Source organism: Cyprinodon tularosa, unplaced genomic scaffold, assembly GCF_016077235.1.
Source record: "Cyprinodon tularosa strain WSP-4 unplaced genomic scaffold, ASM1607723v1 ctg208, whole genome shotgun sequence".
In the NCBI taxonomy this organism is placed as follows: domain Eukaryota; kingdom Metazoa; phylum Chordata; class Actinopteri; order Cyprinodontiformes; family Cyprinodontidae; genus Cyprinodon; species Cyprinodon tularosa.
In genome coordinates this window covers 1,091,967-1,109,941 of record NW_024038770.1, presented here as the reverse complement: position 1 = coordinate 1,109,941, position 17,975 = coordinate 1,091,967, and the positions used below count along the sequence as shown (strand labels likewise).

Sequence of the window (17,975 nt, the reverse complement as noted above, 5' to 3'; positions counted from 1 at the left end):
TAAAAAGTATTTTCTTTATTGGGCAAAAATGTTTGTTGATGTCATTGGTTGGAGGGGAATGCATGAATTCTAGAAAAAAAAAAAAAACATTAACTTAAAAAACTGCTCAAAACACATTGAATCTTGAACCAGAAGACCACTGCACAAGCTCAAAATAGCTCAATCTATTCTAGCCAATTTGAGTTATTTGTGGAGAAATGACTTTTTGTTTCAATAGGTTGCAAAAACGCCCTCCTACCATCATACACAACTAACTGGCTAATGAAAATCATTTATAACCCAGTTAAACTTTTAATATTTAATAGTTGTTTAATGTATCCCCTGTCCAGGGAGTACCTCAGCTCTCGCCCGTAGACAGCTGGAGATAGGCACCAGCACCCCTCGCGACCCCACTTGGGAAAAGCTTGATGGAAAATGGATGGATGGATGTATACGATAGTCCTCCAGGGTCTCCATGACGGAAACCAGTGAAATTGCTCTGGGATGGTTTAGGGTGGGAGATTTTCAACATGGATCGTTTTGAGGGAAAAGGGAGTCCAACCAACAACAAGGATGGTGTTAACGTGGCCGTTGATGGATTGAAGATCAACACTGGACAGCTACTTTCTTCTGAAAACCACCAAACCACGTCCCCTTGTTCCTCATTTTTACCAAACTAGATTATCTCTCTAACCCTATTATCTTTTGTTAGAAAAACTGCATATGTCACAAAGATGACTGATGCAACAAAATGACACAGTCTTCTTCAGACACTGTCCCAACAGGTTGAACCATTCAATACAAACTTGGGTCATTAACAACTGCTTTGATGGTAGAGAACTGGTTGAACTTCAGAACTTAAATCCAACACAAGATAGTTTAAAGACCAATGCAAAATGTAAATTTACAGATGGATAAACAATGTGAGTGATTACAATATACCCTGTTCAGACTTTTATAAACATTTTTAAATGGAAAATGTTCTACAGTAAATGTGCTCCTGTGTCTGTATATATATAACATTTAGGTCTCAAGAAAGAAACTCATTTAGTGAAACTCATTTAGTCCTGGCTCTCACTAAATCTGTGTTCTGGGGTTTAAGATGAGACACTTTTGTTATGGAATCAGAGAAGCTTTCTCAGGTTTGTTGGATGTTTGCTGAGGACCCTGATGCAGAGAAGGAGAGGCAGATATCACTTCTTGCAGATTTAAAGAAGATGTTAATAGTACAGAAGCAAATAATACAGAAACAACAAGCAAGTAACTCAGGAATGACAAACTAGGAGACGATCAGGGAAACTAACATAAAGAATAAAGTAATTAAGAGAATCCAGTAAAGAGGAACTGCACAGGAGGTGTACATATGGGAGAAACACCCAATAAATGGGCTAACTAGTTGATAGGGAGTAGGTGTGGACAGGGGCAACTAAAAAGGAGCTAAGGGGAAAGAAAAGGGACACTAGGGTTCAACAAAAAATAACAGGGAAAACAAAATATATCTGTAACCAGGAAAGAACTTTGATAAAGCTAGAGGAAATAAATATAATGACTGAAATTAAAAAGGGGACCAAAAAAGATAACTGAAAGAAGTAACAAGGGAAAACTAAGAATTCAAAAATAACATAAATCTTGACAAACAGAATAATAATAAATATAACTGAGGACCCAAACTGAGATGAGCTAAGATCAGCCTAAATCTAAGCACTTGTATTCTCCTTCACAAATGTATCTAATTTTATTACTGTGCCTTTACAATGAGATCTGAAAGTGATCTAATGCAGTGCCATTGATAGCTGATTAACAGGCTTTTGCTTAACTGCAATCATTAGAATCCGCTGTGTTGAAGCAGAGAAACCTCTTAAACCTCCAGGCCCTAGAGGACTTACTTTGGATACACCTGACCTACACCATCTGCCCACAAGTGCCCGTTTGGTCAATTTTTGACACCGAATAAAAGCATGTTATTAAAAATGCAATTCATTTTGCAAAAAAGAAATAACATGACAATCCCACCTTTTTGCCTTTGCGATGCACGAAATATTATTACTCCTTATTCAGCGAACCAGAGTACAGAGCCCAGTGTGATTCGCTTTCAATCCAGATTACAAAACAGCTCTTTATCAATTAATATATAATTTATAATAAATTAATATATTATTTAGAAAAATTATGTTTGAGTTCTGTGTAGATCATAAAAGGATTAACCAATCAAAGCGCTCCTGTTTCATGGATTGAGCAATATAGTTCATCTCACTCAATGACTACCAAGCTGTTGCACTGACTCCTATCATGATGAAGTGCTTTGAAAGGCTGGTTAAAGAACACATTGTCTAGAGTCCTCCCCAAACATTCAACCCTCTCCATTTCGCCAACCGATGAAATCGCTCCACTGAGGATGCCATCTCCTCTGCTCTTCACCTGAGCCTGGCACACCTGGAGGAGAAGAATACCCATGTGCAGATGCTGTTCCTGGATTTCAGTTCAGCTTTTAACACCATCATCCCACAGCATCTGCTAGGAAAACTGGAACAGCGGGGCTTCAAGACACCCCTCTGTAAATGTCTCTGTTTTAGTAGTTTTACTGAGTTTTTATTTTTTAGAGAAAACATTTTTATTGTATTTTTAGCTTTCTTTTTGAGAAACTAAGGAAAATTAAAACTCTGCATTCAAACTGGCCCTGTTCTCTGTTCCCTGGGTTCTGACTCACTAGCTCCCTCTAATTGTTAAAAGACCTATTGTAGCACTAAGGAACCAACGCGGTGCTTACATAATTTGGCGTTGCTGACAGGACAATAAGTTTGGGAGCAGTGTTCAACACCTATTGTGCAGATAAATTAGAAAAACATGATGATGCCTGTATATCCTGGTGCTCCTTGGGTACCAACGTGTAAGGGTCATGACTCTGATATCTTATATCAGGACTGGAAACAGCAAATACAAGGGTTATTAAATGCTCAAGAAAGTGGCTGTTATTAGTGCTGGAAAGTGGAAATTTTAATTGGTGCTTTGAGTGGTGATGCAATGTGTGAAGTTGGTGTTCTGGAAGAAAAAGATAGAGACCAAGCCAGGAAAATCTTCACATTTCTGGACTCCCTAACAGACTTCCTAAATGGTGACTAAAGGTCCATAGCAGTGTTAAGGTCATGTTTTTTTTGTTGTATGCAGAAACCAAATTAGGCTGTAAAGTCTATTACCCTAAGACTAAGGGTGTTGTATTGCAGGCTACGGCAGCACAACCCTGACCAGGAGTAGATGGTGCTGGGCTTAAGCGAGGGCTCTTTGTCACAAACTTTGCAAGCTTTTTTGCGCCACCACACATAAGAGGATTTTGCGAGAGGCTCGACATTTTATATATATATATCAAGTTATTAGACAGCATGGGTTTAATTTTCACTGTTATGCTGATGATATCGGTATCCAGATGAAGCTAACCCATTACATAGATTACAGGCATGTCTCGAAGACACAAGAACCTGAATGCAGACAAAACAGAAGTTATAGTCTTTGACAAATAAGCTGATTAGTCAGTCACTTCATTTGGATGGGATGAAACAAATTTCAGATAATAAAGTAAAAAAATCTTGGTGTTGTTTTTGATCAGGACCTGTCATTTAATTCCCATATCAAAAGAGGTTTCTAGAATTTTCTTCTTTCATCTGCGCAATATTGCAAAAGTTAGAAATATCCTGTCCAGGGGTGATGCCAAGAAACTAGTCCATGCATTTGTTACTTCAAGGCTGGACTATTGCAATTCTTTACTATCAGGAAGTCCACAAACTGTATCAACACCCTTGTTTATACAGTAGATGTTGGAGATTGGCCTCATTTCCAGGATTGAATTGAATTGCTGTTAAATGCAGAGGAGAATCGAACAAATCAGAGGCTCAATGCAACCAGCTGGATTTAAGGAATTTGAACTGGAATGTAGTCTTTGACGACTGTGATCATTAAGCATGTGCTTGAAATGGAGTTTGCCTGTAAGATTCAACAGTGAACTGCAATTAGTTTTATTTATAGCACATTCAGGTCAAGAGAAACACGTCCAACAGACTGAATTTGGTGGATGTTTACTCTTACAGGTTTTCTGTGATATGCAAACTTGATTTTGGCAGAATTTTTATTAGATCCAAGTCACAATAATCAAAATGAACAAAACCCCCACAAGACAATCTACAAAATCATGGTTTTCACTTTCTACATTCAATGAGTGAAATGAAAATCTGTTGTATATTTAGACACAGCTGAAAATAAAAGAGCACTAGATTATTTTAGCCAACCTTTAGACTATAAGACATTAGTATATTTAGAAGGAAACAATCAACTCCAAATGCTTTAAATGATCTTATAATTTGAAAACAGATTAATGGTTCTTATAGAAACACATTCAACAGTAAGCTATTCAGTCAAATTAGAGTTAAACAACCCAGAAGTTACCATAGTGCTCAGCAATAACACACTACCTGCCCTACAGCAGCTTTACAATTCAGACCCAATAATCAGCATCTTTTCAAATACATTTGGCTTCAACATTACCTTCTTCTGAGTTTCTACAAACATATTTAGCAATTAGAATGCATGAGAAAGAGGTATATAAATCAAAGTTGGTTAATTCAATCAAATTGAAATGGTAATAATATTTACATCATTAAGGCATCAGGTTATTAAGGTAATTTAATAAATCTGCAGCCTAATCAACAATATTACCTGACAGGATTTAATGCAGAGTAATTCATGAAGGTTACCTCCTCTGAAACAAGGATCAACATGAAAGGATACAAACAGAGCATTAGAACTACAGCAACCATATCTGTGACTGTAATTAATACACTGATGGGTCTGGATCTGCAGACTGAAGGCATCACATCTTGGAGGAGGCGGCGATGGCAGAAGCTCCTGGACGGCTGTAGACGTGTACGTTTGTGTTCTGGATACACAGACAGACATGAAATTAGCCTCTTTTTTTTTTACTCCACTCCATTAGGTCATCTGCTTCAATATATATATAATTATATATATATATATATATATATATATATATATATATATATATATATATATATATATATATATATATATATATATATATATATATATATATATATATATAATTATCTTAATAATAGTCAAGATTTTTGTGCTTTTTAGCAGGAATATTAATATTTTCAAACAAAATTCTCAAGATTACTTTAGAACTTCATGTTAAATATGCATTTATACAACAGCCATGGAAACGATACAAGTTATTCATGCTAAATTATAAGTGGTGGACATTCATGGAGAAACAGTTTACCTTCTTGGCTTCAGCATTATACTTATTGAGCAAGCTCTGAACCCGGTTTCCATAGTCTGGATGGACGGCCTTCAGGTTTTCCACCTGCAGGAAGAAAACTAAATGAACATCGGCTTCATTGCTTCTTTGCTGGGGTCCCTGTAAAAAGTCGAGTCCAGTCCATGAGTTTTTTCTCAGATACACTTGTCCTTTCACCAAAAACCACAGTGTGAGGTGCTAACAGCTATATTGATTGCTGTCTTTCCAAATCAAAGGCCAACTTCAGCTTTATGGTTATGTGTTATTTATTATTCCTGTGATAGTTGGGTTGAGGAGGGGATCTAGGGCGGTCTTCATTGAGGTAGACTGTTTGGGTTGGAAACAGTCAGCACAGCCTGTGTCCGGCAACACCTGCTGGGTTAGCATCACTCTACCTAAGGCAACATTATGCTACGTACTTTATCTTAGCAGCCGTGACACGGCAAGCTAATTACAATATTCACAAGAACAGCATCTTACCCTTGCTGCTTCCCTCTAGCCAAACAATATAACACCATGCTAAACTAGATAGCCTAAACATATGGATGCTAACTCAGTGTAGCTCCATCAGCACACCAGATTTTCACCAGCCTGTTAGATGTTTTGGTCTTTCTGTCCCAAAACATTGGCCTCTATCATGAGGGTTATTAAAACACAGTCCTGGCTTCTCACTGCAGTCACAGTCGTGAGTCTTCGGATGCTAAATTTCAATATTTATCTTGTTGGCCCTGACTTTGCTTATGTAAAAGAAAAGTTTTCAAGGTTAGGTTAGAAATCGAAAGCTTGTAATCAGTTTTTTTGTTTTTGTTTGATGCACAACAATAAAAGAAGAACAAGAAAGCAAGATGGGAATCAGATAATGGTTTGTTATTTGATTTCTTGTTTTAGTTCAATAAATGAAAAAGTTAAATTACTAGTAATTTTTTCTTCTATTTATTTTTTTTATTAAAATATTAAACTGCCTGACAATTATCCTACATCATCCATCAATACTTGACAAGAGATAATCCGAAACCTGGTATATTTTATTTAAAAATACCTTTTTCATCGTAAATTTTTACAAAAGCAGGATAAACATACAAGGCTGTTTCCGAACACTCCGCCCTATCCCCTAACCCCTCCATTACTACGTAGAGGGGATTTTACATAGTGGACTTTATAGTGAGTTCAGTTAACTGACCGTTCTAACAGATGATCACTACTTTTCGCTTCCCGTTGGTCACACAACTCAGCCAGGATGCATGCACCATCTTTATTAGGTCACTGTCAAACAAATCCAATGATTCTTTGCGAGGAGAGCTCTCGCAAAGCAATCTGGGAGATATGGCTCCTCTAGAGACCATAAACGATCACTATTTTTCAAGCTGAGAAATTTCAAGTCCACTACTTTTTCATCCACTAGATTTTTGGACAATCTATACAGTGCCCAATATAGCAGTTAGGGCAGACATTCGGACACAGCTATGGAGAGAAAAAGAAGCGTTTGTTTCATAGAGAAACAAAGTGTGATCTTACCATTCGTTTTTGGATGAAGAGCTGGGCTCCTTTCAGGGACCCTGCCATGTTCTCACACAGTCTCTGGCGCTCCTCTTCATTCAGCACCTGGGTGTAGAAGGCTCGAACCTGCAACCAGTTTTACACAGATCCACAACCTGATGAATGCAGCTCCAGTCAAAACGAGAAACATATCATTGAATTAAACTGAAAACAGAGTTTACACTGTCCTCAGCAGCCCCACTGACCAATCACATCCCTGCACTTCTTCATGAACATTTCTATATCACTACTAAATATTTAATACATTATTTTAAATCAAAGGTGATGTCATATATCTGATGCTCGAGTTTTGATTGATATTTAACAAGGTACTGAAAAGTTTACATTTTAAAACCATAAGGGAACTGAAAGTGTAAAAGTATAAAGGAACAAAAGCTCTGCTGACACCCGACAGGAAAACTATTTAACAGTCCAGCATGGAGGCTATGTGCACCGAAGCATGACGACTTCCCCCTGCTGTGAATGAGGCTCTACGTTTTAGAAAAAACCCAAACTCAATGATCCGTCTGAGAAAAAAACAACAAACGATTTGATATCATGAAGCCATCACCTCCTGAGCATGAGATAAAATCAAACATATAAAAACACACACACCTCTGAAAAAACTTACAATCTGACTGTTTTCTACTTTAATCTAAAGCTTAGTCTGTGACATGTCTCTGCAATCAGTCAGGCACAAAATGGTCTAAACATGCTAGTACAGCATACAGACTCGAGCCCTAAAAGCCAGTTTAATCTTCATCACCTGTGTCACATTGTCTTCATCTTCGCTGTTGTAACGAGCCACATCGGGTGAAACCCTGAACCTGGACTCCAAGGCCAGGGGCTGATTCTGTGGGGCACTGAAGCTATTTGGATAGTAGTTTGGAGCGCCACCTAGAGGTCAGACAGAGGAAGCACTGGTAGGTCAAGGAGAAAAAGCACCAATACTGGATCAAAACATATCTGCTATCTTTGTCAACACAAGGGACAGAGATAGCAGAACATGTGGGTTTGTTGTCTTATTATGTAAAGATCGTTAAAGTTTTGAAGAGCAGATGTATATATAGTCATCAATGTTTGTGCTTTCTGTAAGTTTTGTTTCAAACCACAACAGTAAAAAAGGAGTCACCTACAGACTGCAGACGAATGCCGTCTGTCTCTTTTAGACAAGTTGACCATCTGATCGTCTTCCTGTTTCCTTCTGCATGTCTAATTGGCTGCCTGTGAAAACCTTAAAATGTTCCAATGCTGTTTTACCTTCATTCAACTGTGTGGATTATAAACATATCTAAATATAATTAATTTAATTAGACATGTTCAAACAGTACTAGTTATTTTAAAGTATTAGTGTCAATCATTATATTCAAAGCAGAAGTTGAATAGAAAGTTGTTTTGGTTTCAAAACCAAAACATGAACTAACCAGACAATGGTTCAAAGTCGGCATATTTAAAACACTTTTCCATACATAGATGGATTTATATATTTAATGTTTTTATTCTTTAGCAGTAGATCTGATTCTTACATATATAACTGCATTTATGCTTTTTATAATTGCTATCATTTCTTTACTACATTTGAGATTAATCAGTCTTTTTAAAGAAGGAAGTAATCATTTAAAAGGAACTTTAGCCACTTCTTTAGCAACTTAATTTAATATATTTTATAGAGGCACTATTTTAAGAGAAAAAAACTAAGTGAAAATCTGATGTTGATTGATTATTTTAGATTTTGTTCAAGTTATATTTTTAGCCCAAAAACAGAAAGTTTTTTCAGATCTACACTTCAGTTGTTGGGGAACAGAACTTGATGTTTGGCCACATTCTGAGCTCCTTTCTGGCTTTTCTGAAAGTTTTTAAACAGCCGACTTCATATAAACCAGGAAATCAGTTTGGATATAGAATCCAAATTAACACAGGAAACTGCTGAACTGAAGAGGGCATTAGTTGGAAAGTTTCTGCAACATCAACACCACTAAGAAAGTGGGTTTTCTGCTAAAACTCCATTTTATTGAGTATTACCGCCCCCTGGTGGTAACAGCAATAAAGACATCATCTTTCAATCAGATAAGAAAAATAACTAAAACTTGGGTGTCCTTGCAATCTGGAAACAGCGATTATATTGCAAATGGATTTAATTTTAAAGTTCTAGTCTTGACTAAAGTCTAGTTAGAAGCTTTTGACAATAAAAGTTTATTTCTGTTCTGTCTTTTCTTGTTGCTGTCAAACACAACAAAGACTTTCAAAGGTTTTAACAGTTTGACCATCTAACATGCATATTTATTATTAGCAAACTGATCTTGGTAAATAAATATATTATCTTTGTTCAAATATGCTATAAAATGTGCAAATATTTGTGTTACAGCTTTAGGATAATTCACTATTAGTAATGGAGATCATCAGTTGTATTATTGATAATACTCTACAGGCCGATACATGAGCCGGCTGATACTGGTGTAATTTTCTTGTATCGACTGATCCATGTGCATTTAGATCATGTGAAGCACATGCATTAACTTTCATTGTCCATTATCAATCATTGATTCCAATCATAAGATGTTTAATGTATCGTTTTATTTAAATGGGGAGCTTAACCCTGACAGAATGACTGGAAATATCCCAGGTGGGAGTTTAGATGTTCTTAAGTTTGGCACAATCAGCCAATAGATTCAGCTTTTCAAAGGAGCCTCAAACAAATTGAAAAGGACAGAAAAATCAGAGTGTGAAGAGCAGATCAACGTAGTAAAGCTGAAAGGCATCAGATTGTTTTAGAGCTAACTGATTACGGAAATCCTAAAAAAAATATATCTCTCGTTCTGATTTTCCCATAGGGAACCTATTGGGTTGAAGCAGGACGGTCATTTTTTCCCTAATATTTACTAAGTCTTGACGACATGCTATAAAGAAATCTATCGAGATTGATTTACTCAAACAGGATGAAAAGAAAAATTCCAATCATAGCTTTTGTCTAAAACTTCAACCTGCATAAAAAAGCATGATTTTAAGTTAACTTTAACGAAGTATTAACATGCAGCACTAAACACCATTGGTCCGGACAATTTCATTGCAGGATCTACAGATAATCTAAATGAGTTAAACATTTATGCTAAAGTGAAAGCTATAGAAGTAGATAAATTAAATGTTTTAAAATACAGTAGGAAAACAAATGCAAACTGAAGAACTTACCCTGATTATCAGTCATGCACATCGGACCATCACGTTGATAGTTGGCCACACGGGTCCTAAACGGACAGTTGACTGGGATCTGCAGGTAGTTGGCTCCCAGCCGATGACGATGCGTGTCTGGGTAGGAAAACAGCCGACCCTACACAAAAGCACCCGAGATTAAAAAGGAACGATATGTGCTGTTGATATTCACCACATGGTTACTATGTTACCTGCAGCATCTTATCAGGGCTGGCCTCAATGCCTGGCGGCATGTTGCTGGGGTCAAAAGCCAGCTGTTCAACCTCTGCAAAGTAGTTGACTGGGTTCCTGTTGAGGACCAGTTTCCCCACTGGGATCAAAGGGTAATCTTTATGCGACCACACCTGTACAAGCAAGAAAACTACTTTTTTATATTCATATAACAGAAAATAAAACAACATTATTATGGTTTTAAGTAAAACATTGAATAAAAAGATTCAAAATCTAAATGTTCTCCACCAGAGTAAGAGTTTAACAAAGGTGCAAAACAGCTTTTAACAAAGTTAAGATGTTATTAGTTTGTTAATAGTGTAAAGTAGCTATTCACAGTTTTTTTTTGTAATCAATGTAAATATGTGTGTTTCACCATGTTGGGATGCAGTACCTTAGTAAGATCAAAGGGGTTGAACTGGAACCGCTCAGCCTGATCAAAGGTCATGACTTGGATGTAAAAGGTCCAGGATGGAAAGTTGCCGTTTGCGATCGCGTTGAACAGATCGCCGATACCATAATCTGGGTTGGTTGCTGCAAGGCGGTCTGCTTCCTCCACCGACAGATTCTTAATTCCTTGATCAGTCTTTAAAAACAAAATACAAACACATCCATCACACACTTCTGCAAACCAACAACACCACTGGTCTCCATTTATTCAATGGATTGCTGATAGGCCGAAAAAAAAAAAACACCTGCCAACATCTTAGTACCGCCCACTCTCACAGATTCGTGTCATAAAAATGCCTCTAATGTAATGTAAATACCATAACAATGTAATACATGTGTATTACATATACATCATCCATTTAGCACTTTTGGCACATCATCAGATAGTGTGTGTGTGTGTGTGTGTGTGTGTGTGTGTGTGTGTGTGTGTGTGTGTGTGTGTGTGTGTGTGTGTGTGTGTGTGTGTGTGCGTGTAATATTCTTGATATCTGACTACAGTATTATTATGCTCCATTAACACGCTCATTTTGTTGTGATAAATATGTTATATTACATGATTTTTAGACTTCTTGGACATCATACTGAATATGCAATGTGATGTGCCTATTTTTTACCATAAATTACAATAGTCTACCGATGCTATAAAACAGCAAGTGTGTGTCTTAGTGATGACTGAATCTTTATTTTAAAAGTCTTAAAGCCCCAAAAAATAAGAACATCATCCTTGTTCGATGGTGTAGCGCACATATTGTTTACATTGCGACCGGTCTAGCTAGGGACAATCAGCTATCCAGTGAACAAACAGAGATCAGAGCCTTGCACTCCCAAAAGAAGCCCAGCTTTTAAACAGACCTTGTAGTGGAACTTGCAGTAGACAGCTTCGCCTGCGGCATTGACCAGTTTGAAGGTGTGGGAACCGTAGCCGTTCATGTGGCGGTGACCATCAGGCAAACCTCGATCACTGAACAGGAAAGATACCTGCATGTAGAGCAGGAGTGGAACATAAAAGCTCAGCTCATTACAGACAACTTATTTAATTTACAGTTATATTCTAAAGCATTATTTTCATTTCTGTCATCAAACTGATCATTAATCTGAACATACATTATTTATAACTAAGAAAATCAACTCAATATGTGTTTTTGTGCATCTGGAATGAGCATAAACAGTCATTAGTGGTAGTAATACTCCATATAGCTGTGTGGTGTTAACCGGCAGTCTGACGGTAGTCAGGAGCATTTTAGAGTATATACTTAATGATAAAACAAGTCAAGAAATGCAGACATGATGAGTGCGCACAGTTGGATAAAAAAAGGTAAAGACATAATTAACATAATTATTCGTAGATTTTTTATCTTTGTCGGGTTCTGATTCTGATTTATATAGTGTTAATGTCATAGAAATCAGGAAGGGCTAATATCTGCAAAATCACATTATAAAAATCACTAAGAGAAAATGTGTTTGTTATAAATATTCATAAGAAATGCTACAAAACAAGAAAACAATGTTCTTAAAAAGCATTAAACTTAGAGAATCAGCAGCAACCTGATGCAGACTCTCAGGTCTCAGGCTCCAGAAATCCCAAACCATGTCAGGATCCTTCATGTGGGTTTGAGGATTGCGCTTCTGGGAATGGATGAAGGATGGAAACTGCAGGCAAAAAACACAAATAAACAAATAATAATGTGTTTGATGTTCTCACTGCCATTATTGCTTTAAGCTGATCTACCAACTCACAAGCATTGCATCCCTGATGAAGAAAATTGGGGTGTTGTTGCCCGTCAGGTCCCAGTTACCCTCTTCAGTGTAAAACTTTACGGCGAAGCCTCGGGGGTCTCTAACGGTGTCAGCTGATCCTGACTCCCCAGCTGAGGACAAAGGATGCACAAAGAGTTCAACTTTACCCAGTATCTCAAAACGGTGGCAGAATTATTAAAGGTAAATAAGAATTTTGCATTACTAAAGGAAAGAAAAGTGAATTTCTTACCAACAGTAGAGAAACGGACAGCAATGGGTGTGGTTTTCCCAACGTGTTCAAACACCTTGGCCTTGCAGTAACGTGTAATATCATGAGTGACTTCGAAGTAGCCGAACGCCCCTGCATCATGGGAGATTTAAAAAAAAAAAGGACACGTTAATACGTTAATAAGCAACCTTGTCAGAAGCATTAAATGCTAATCCTCAACACAAACACAGCTACGGTCATATTTGGTACCATAGATAGAAGACATGCAACACTAAGGAAAAGCTATAAAAACATAATAGCTTTTACAATGCTGCTTGGACGTTGAAGAATATTATGCATTAGAAAAAAATAAAAAAAATAGACCCAAGGTGTCTTTGTGGTTTAGCAACGTGACACAATTCATGCAATTACAGAAAAAAAAATTTACTCTCAGGGGTCCAGGGACAAATTCTCCTATCTGATCTTTTAGCCGTCATCTTGCAATTGCATGTGAACCGTGTCCTGTTTAGTGCACAGCTTTGCAGTATTATTATTTTTAATTGTTCTTATTTGTTTTTGTATTACCTTCAATTATTTACACTTAGTGGATTGGTGTCCAATGTGTTCTTGGGATGGGGGGTTAAAATATAAACATGAGTATTGTTTTTCTTGTATTTGAAAAGATGTACTGTGTTACTGATCAATAAAAAGACAATGGAGAAAAAAATATATAAGTTAATGAGCACTTTTTCTAATTTAAAAATATTTTCCTATTTTCGGAAGGAAAAAAATTACAGGGTCATCTTTCTGCCGAAAACAGTCTTTTGAGCGTAAGTTGTTAATTTGAGCGCAATGATTGATTTACATGTCACTGCAGAGACTGATTACCAAAACCAGGCTCTAAAACTATAAGCTAGTGTCCTCTCACCTGCGCCTTTAGCATGAACCACCCTCTCTGGGATTCGCTCTCGGTCGAAGTGGGCCATCTCATCTGTGAAGACCACATCCTGCACAAGCAGAGGGCCCCTGGGTCCTGCCGTCTGAATGTTGAGCTTGTCTCCGATGGGATGGCCACCTCCTGTGGTCAGGACATCCGGTTTCTAAAATAAAAGAATAAAATTAGAAATAGTCCTAAAAGAATAATCAAAATTGAAGTTCATATCATTCATAATGTTTGAGGTGCTTTTAATGGACAGAATCTTCCCCGGCTGCAAATATACCAACTCCTCTGAACGCTGCTAAGCACTGATGGACAGCTGGCTAAACATTTTTTGATATGTCTTTCCCTGGCTCACAAAGAAAACAAACTGAGCTGCAAAACAAAACACCAGAAGTCCCTGTTATCCTGTGTTAGTACTGTGGTTGGCCACCTTTAGATGCAGGAGAGCTACGTTAACAAATAGCCGAACTGCCTAACCTTCTTCTAAAATAAGTTTGTTTTCCAAATAATGCGCAGAAACACAAAAAAAGGTAAACTGCTCTCTACTGCAAGTACCGGTACTTAAAAATTACAACTGTAGTAAAAATGTTTTATGTTGTTCTATGTTACCTTGAAAAAGAAGAAAAAAGAACAGGGTGAACCAAAACACAAAAGGTTAAACAATAGTGATAATAAACAAATTACAACTATATTAAATCACTTAAATCTGTACCAAATTTAAAATCCATCTAAATACTGGGGTATTTTCACTGATTGTTATCCTACCTGCAAAACTGATGCAAAGACTAAACCTAACACAAACAGTACCTTAATCTAGGTTTATTAAAGCAACAGTTTTAATACCATTTAAGTTAGATTTAATTACAATAATCTTCCTAGGATTAAATATTTATTTAAACACACTCTCCAGCCAAAAAAAAAAAACACAAAAACTGGACTGGTGTCTTTTTAATCCACTGTCTTTAAGGCACACTCTTCTCCACTTCTAAAATCCGATTCAACTGCTTTCAAATAAAAAAATCCCACAGGAGTGCAAATCTAGATCTGTGGGTGATTAAGTCTATTGAAAAAGGGAAAACGTTAAAAAAGGAAATAAACTAGATGCCCTTTAATCTTTCAGAGGACACAAAATCAATTTTTATTACATTTTTATTTTATTTATATACTGTTTCTATAGATTTACAAAGTTAGAAAGTTAAGACTAGTTTTAAGTTATCTTCATTGAAAAATACAGTGCTTTTCCTTCAAAAATAAGGACATTTCAATGTGACCCCAAACTTTTGAACGGTAGTGTGTGTGTGATGATTTTTATCATCATAACACCCCAATCAGTCATCTTAGGCTGCATTCAGACCAACCGTGGTGTCTGTGGTGATTTCCAGCAGCACATTATCACTGGTAATCTGACTAAGAGCGAAATGCGCTAATCTTTTATGTTTTAAACAATTGATTACTGGATAAACTACTGATTGCATTGGCCTATTAAAAACAGCTTTTAATAATTCCAATTAAGACTTAGACTTAATTCAATTTATTTATATAGCTCAAATTCACAACACGTCATCTTGAGGCATTTTACAGTTCACCAGATCATACAGTCAAATTGATTCAAAGTTTTCTATCTAAGGAAAACCAGTTGATTTCATCGATTCATTGACACAAATGCAATGCCTCACATTAAGCATGCTTGTAGAGTGGAGAGGAAAAACTCCCTTTTAACAGGAAGAAACCTCCAGCAGAAACAGGCTCAGTGTGAGCGGCCATCTGCCGAGGCCAACTAGGGTTCAAGGAGAGAAATAAAAGACAGACTTTATTGTCATTTTGTACACACACAGTGTACACGAAAAGAGATCTCGTTCAGTACAGCTATCAAGACATTTTCATATTAATTTCAAGCTTCAGTTTCAATGAATAAATTGAAATACAACTTTTTCTGCATTTTTGCTATAATAACTATTTTCTTACACTTTTTCACACGGTACAAAACTTTTAAAGTGCCACAACACTGATTACTTTCAAAATAATCTTCTTATTTTTGCATAATGCTGAATATATCAATTAGTTACACACTCATATAGTGAAAAACACCAGTAGTTTACAAAGCACAAAGGAATGTAATATTAGTGAAACAACTTTTAGAGTTGAATTGGGTTTAAACCTCATTTCAATGAGCAACAGTGGATTTACTGTTAGAGGTTATTTTAGTAACAGCCCCAGGCAGGGTCATCCCACCCGTGCAGACTGCACTGTTGGCTCGTTATGTAACTAAAAGTTCAAGTTCCATCACATACAGCAGTAGGAATACACCTTCACTTCTTTAAGCTGATTTTAACCTATGCTGGATATTAAAAAAGGGGAGGTTTTAATGCAGCCAGCCTTAGCTTGACGGCGTTGTATTAATTTCAGTTAGCAAAACATTAGCAACCCAGCTCTTTTCTACAAAGAAATGACTGCAAAACCATAATTATAGCAATTAAATGGTTTATAAGAATGTCTGGGATGAGATAAAATGAATAATAAGCGGTCAAAGGCTGAAAAACAAAGGGCGGTTTTGCCTTGTCACCCCTACACGACCTATCACCCAGTTCTTGGATATCAGAGTGCAAAGTAAAATAGTTGAACAAATGCAGCTTTTCTACAAACCTGGGAGCCTCTGCTCTCCTTCCATGTCTTCATTTGGTCGGCAGTTTTGTCTCTGTTGTCCGCCATCTCGACAGCCTCACGTCAGAAGAACCACAAACTGCTAAAGGGGTGTCTTGGAGAAAATGGTTTATCTGTTTACTTTCAGCCACAGAAATCCTTCCTGGACTTTGTTCTACGTCACCCCGCCCCTTATTCGCCCCTCAATTCTGATTGGCTGAGAGGGCTGAACTGACCTACATTTTGCATGGGCTTTTTGCTGGACTTACATAACGTCACAGCTACTTTTGATTTATTTATTAAAATCTTAATTTACTAAAAAAAAAAGTAGAAATTAATGTTTCGCAGATAAGCCATCTTCCTAAATAATAGTTGAAAACAAACATACTCTATTTTCATTTTCTAGAATACACCTGCAGGCACAAAATATGGAACAGTTCTTATAGCACATTATAGTAAATAGTTACCAAAGACTGGAAAACATGAAAACTAATCTACATTAATAAAGTCTGTCTAAATGATTAACTGTTCCACAATTCTGTTTAATGTTAATTAACATTCTTTTTTCAGCTAATTATAAAAATGATAGATTATTTTATTGTTCTTATTGCCCATTCATTGTCTGTTTGCACTGTGAGAGGCCAGTGAAGCTATATTACTTTGTCTCAAGTGTTATACAAACATGGTCTGTTTGACCAATTACTTCAAGTCCACTGAATATTTACCTTGTGTATTTAGGATGTGACTTCTCTTTCATGCATGACATAGACAAATGGTTCAGACATGTTCTTATTGGCAAAAGTAAATAATTTCCTTTGGATAAATAGGTGGAAACACTCTGAAAATACAACTATTTTTATGAACTTATATTTGTTACTTTTTTACACACAAATACACTTTTGAAAATGGAAAATTTCTAAACATAAAGTCATTCTTTACAGACATATTAAGTACTCTCAGTAAAGTGTGAAAAGATGATAAACAGTTGTCAGTTTACTACCATTAGGTGCAAAAAATGCAATAAAAACAACTAACATATATATATTCTGGGAAAATGTTTTTATCGTCACCTTTCTGCCATGCCAGTGCCAAATTTGTTAAAACTCTGACAAGGTATGTTACTGTAGCTTAAAGACTCCAAATCTTTGAAACATGTTTTGTCATACTCACCTTTACCCTTTTACCACTTTACTTCTAAAGCGTTTGCAGTCTTGCAAGTATTTTAAATAATACAAACATAGCAAACTTCTACTCTTTAAATAGCAAGTAGTGTTATATCCTATTGCCTCCTATTGCCAAAAATCTTGCGATATAATTAAGTGTATAATCAATCATAACTCAAAGTCTTCTCTTCAGAGGCAAATGTGTTTTTGAAAGATTGTTTTATGAAGCAAAAGGTGTTTGGAGCCATGCTTCTCATGAGTAAAAAGTATGTTACCATTTATGGATACTGATGTGTTGTCTTGCTTTCCTGTTGCAGACAACATCATGTATTGTTTGCTTTATTTTTTCCACCTTACTAACTTTTCTAGTAGGTGTGTGTCAATTGGGTGTGTAATAGCTTTTTGACAAACAGATAATAATGTAATAAGAACTGTTACTTTCCCCAAACATCATGGAAGGAAGAAGACGCCTAATGTAGGTAAGTGAAGGTATCTCATCACCTATCAACAATAGTTTTGTCCTATGAGACACATTTTTCACTCAGATTTGGACGAAATTGTTCTGAAGTAAGGAACAAGCCTGGGATGAGGTCAAAC

At 36.5% G+C, this 17,975-nt stretch overlaps 1 protein-coding gene across 1 annotated transcript; it reads right to left on the bottom strand.

Annotated features, from left to right (window-relative positions):
• Positions 1-4,030: 4,030 nt before the first annotated feature.
• cat (catalase) lies at positions 4,031-16,382 on the bottom strand. The gene is made up of 13 exons (XM_038285192.1): positions 16,219-16,382; positions 13,564-13,735; positions 12,678-12,788; positions 12,428-12,558; positions 12,236-12,340; positions 11,543-11,668; positions 10,635-10,826; positions 10,222-10,374; positions 10,010-10,148; positions 7,590-7,720; positions 6,803-6,910; positions 5,270-5,353; positions 4,031-4,903 (listed from the first exon to the last, which is right to left on the bottom strand). Exons 1-13 carry the CDS (start codon positions 16,282-16,284, stop codon positions 4,838-4,840), a joined length of 1,584 nt encoding a protein of 527 aa, XP_038141120.1. The 5' UTR covers positions 16,285-16,382; the 3' UTR covers positions 4,031-4,837.
• Positions 16,383-17,975: the final 1,593 nt, after the last annotated feature.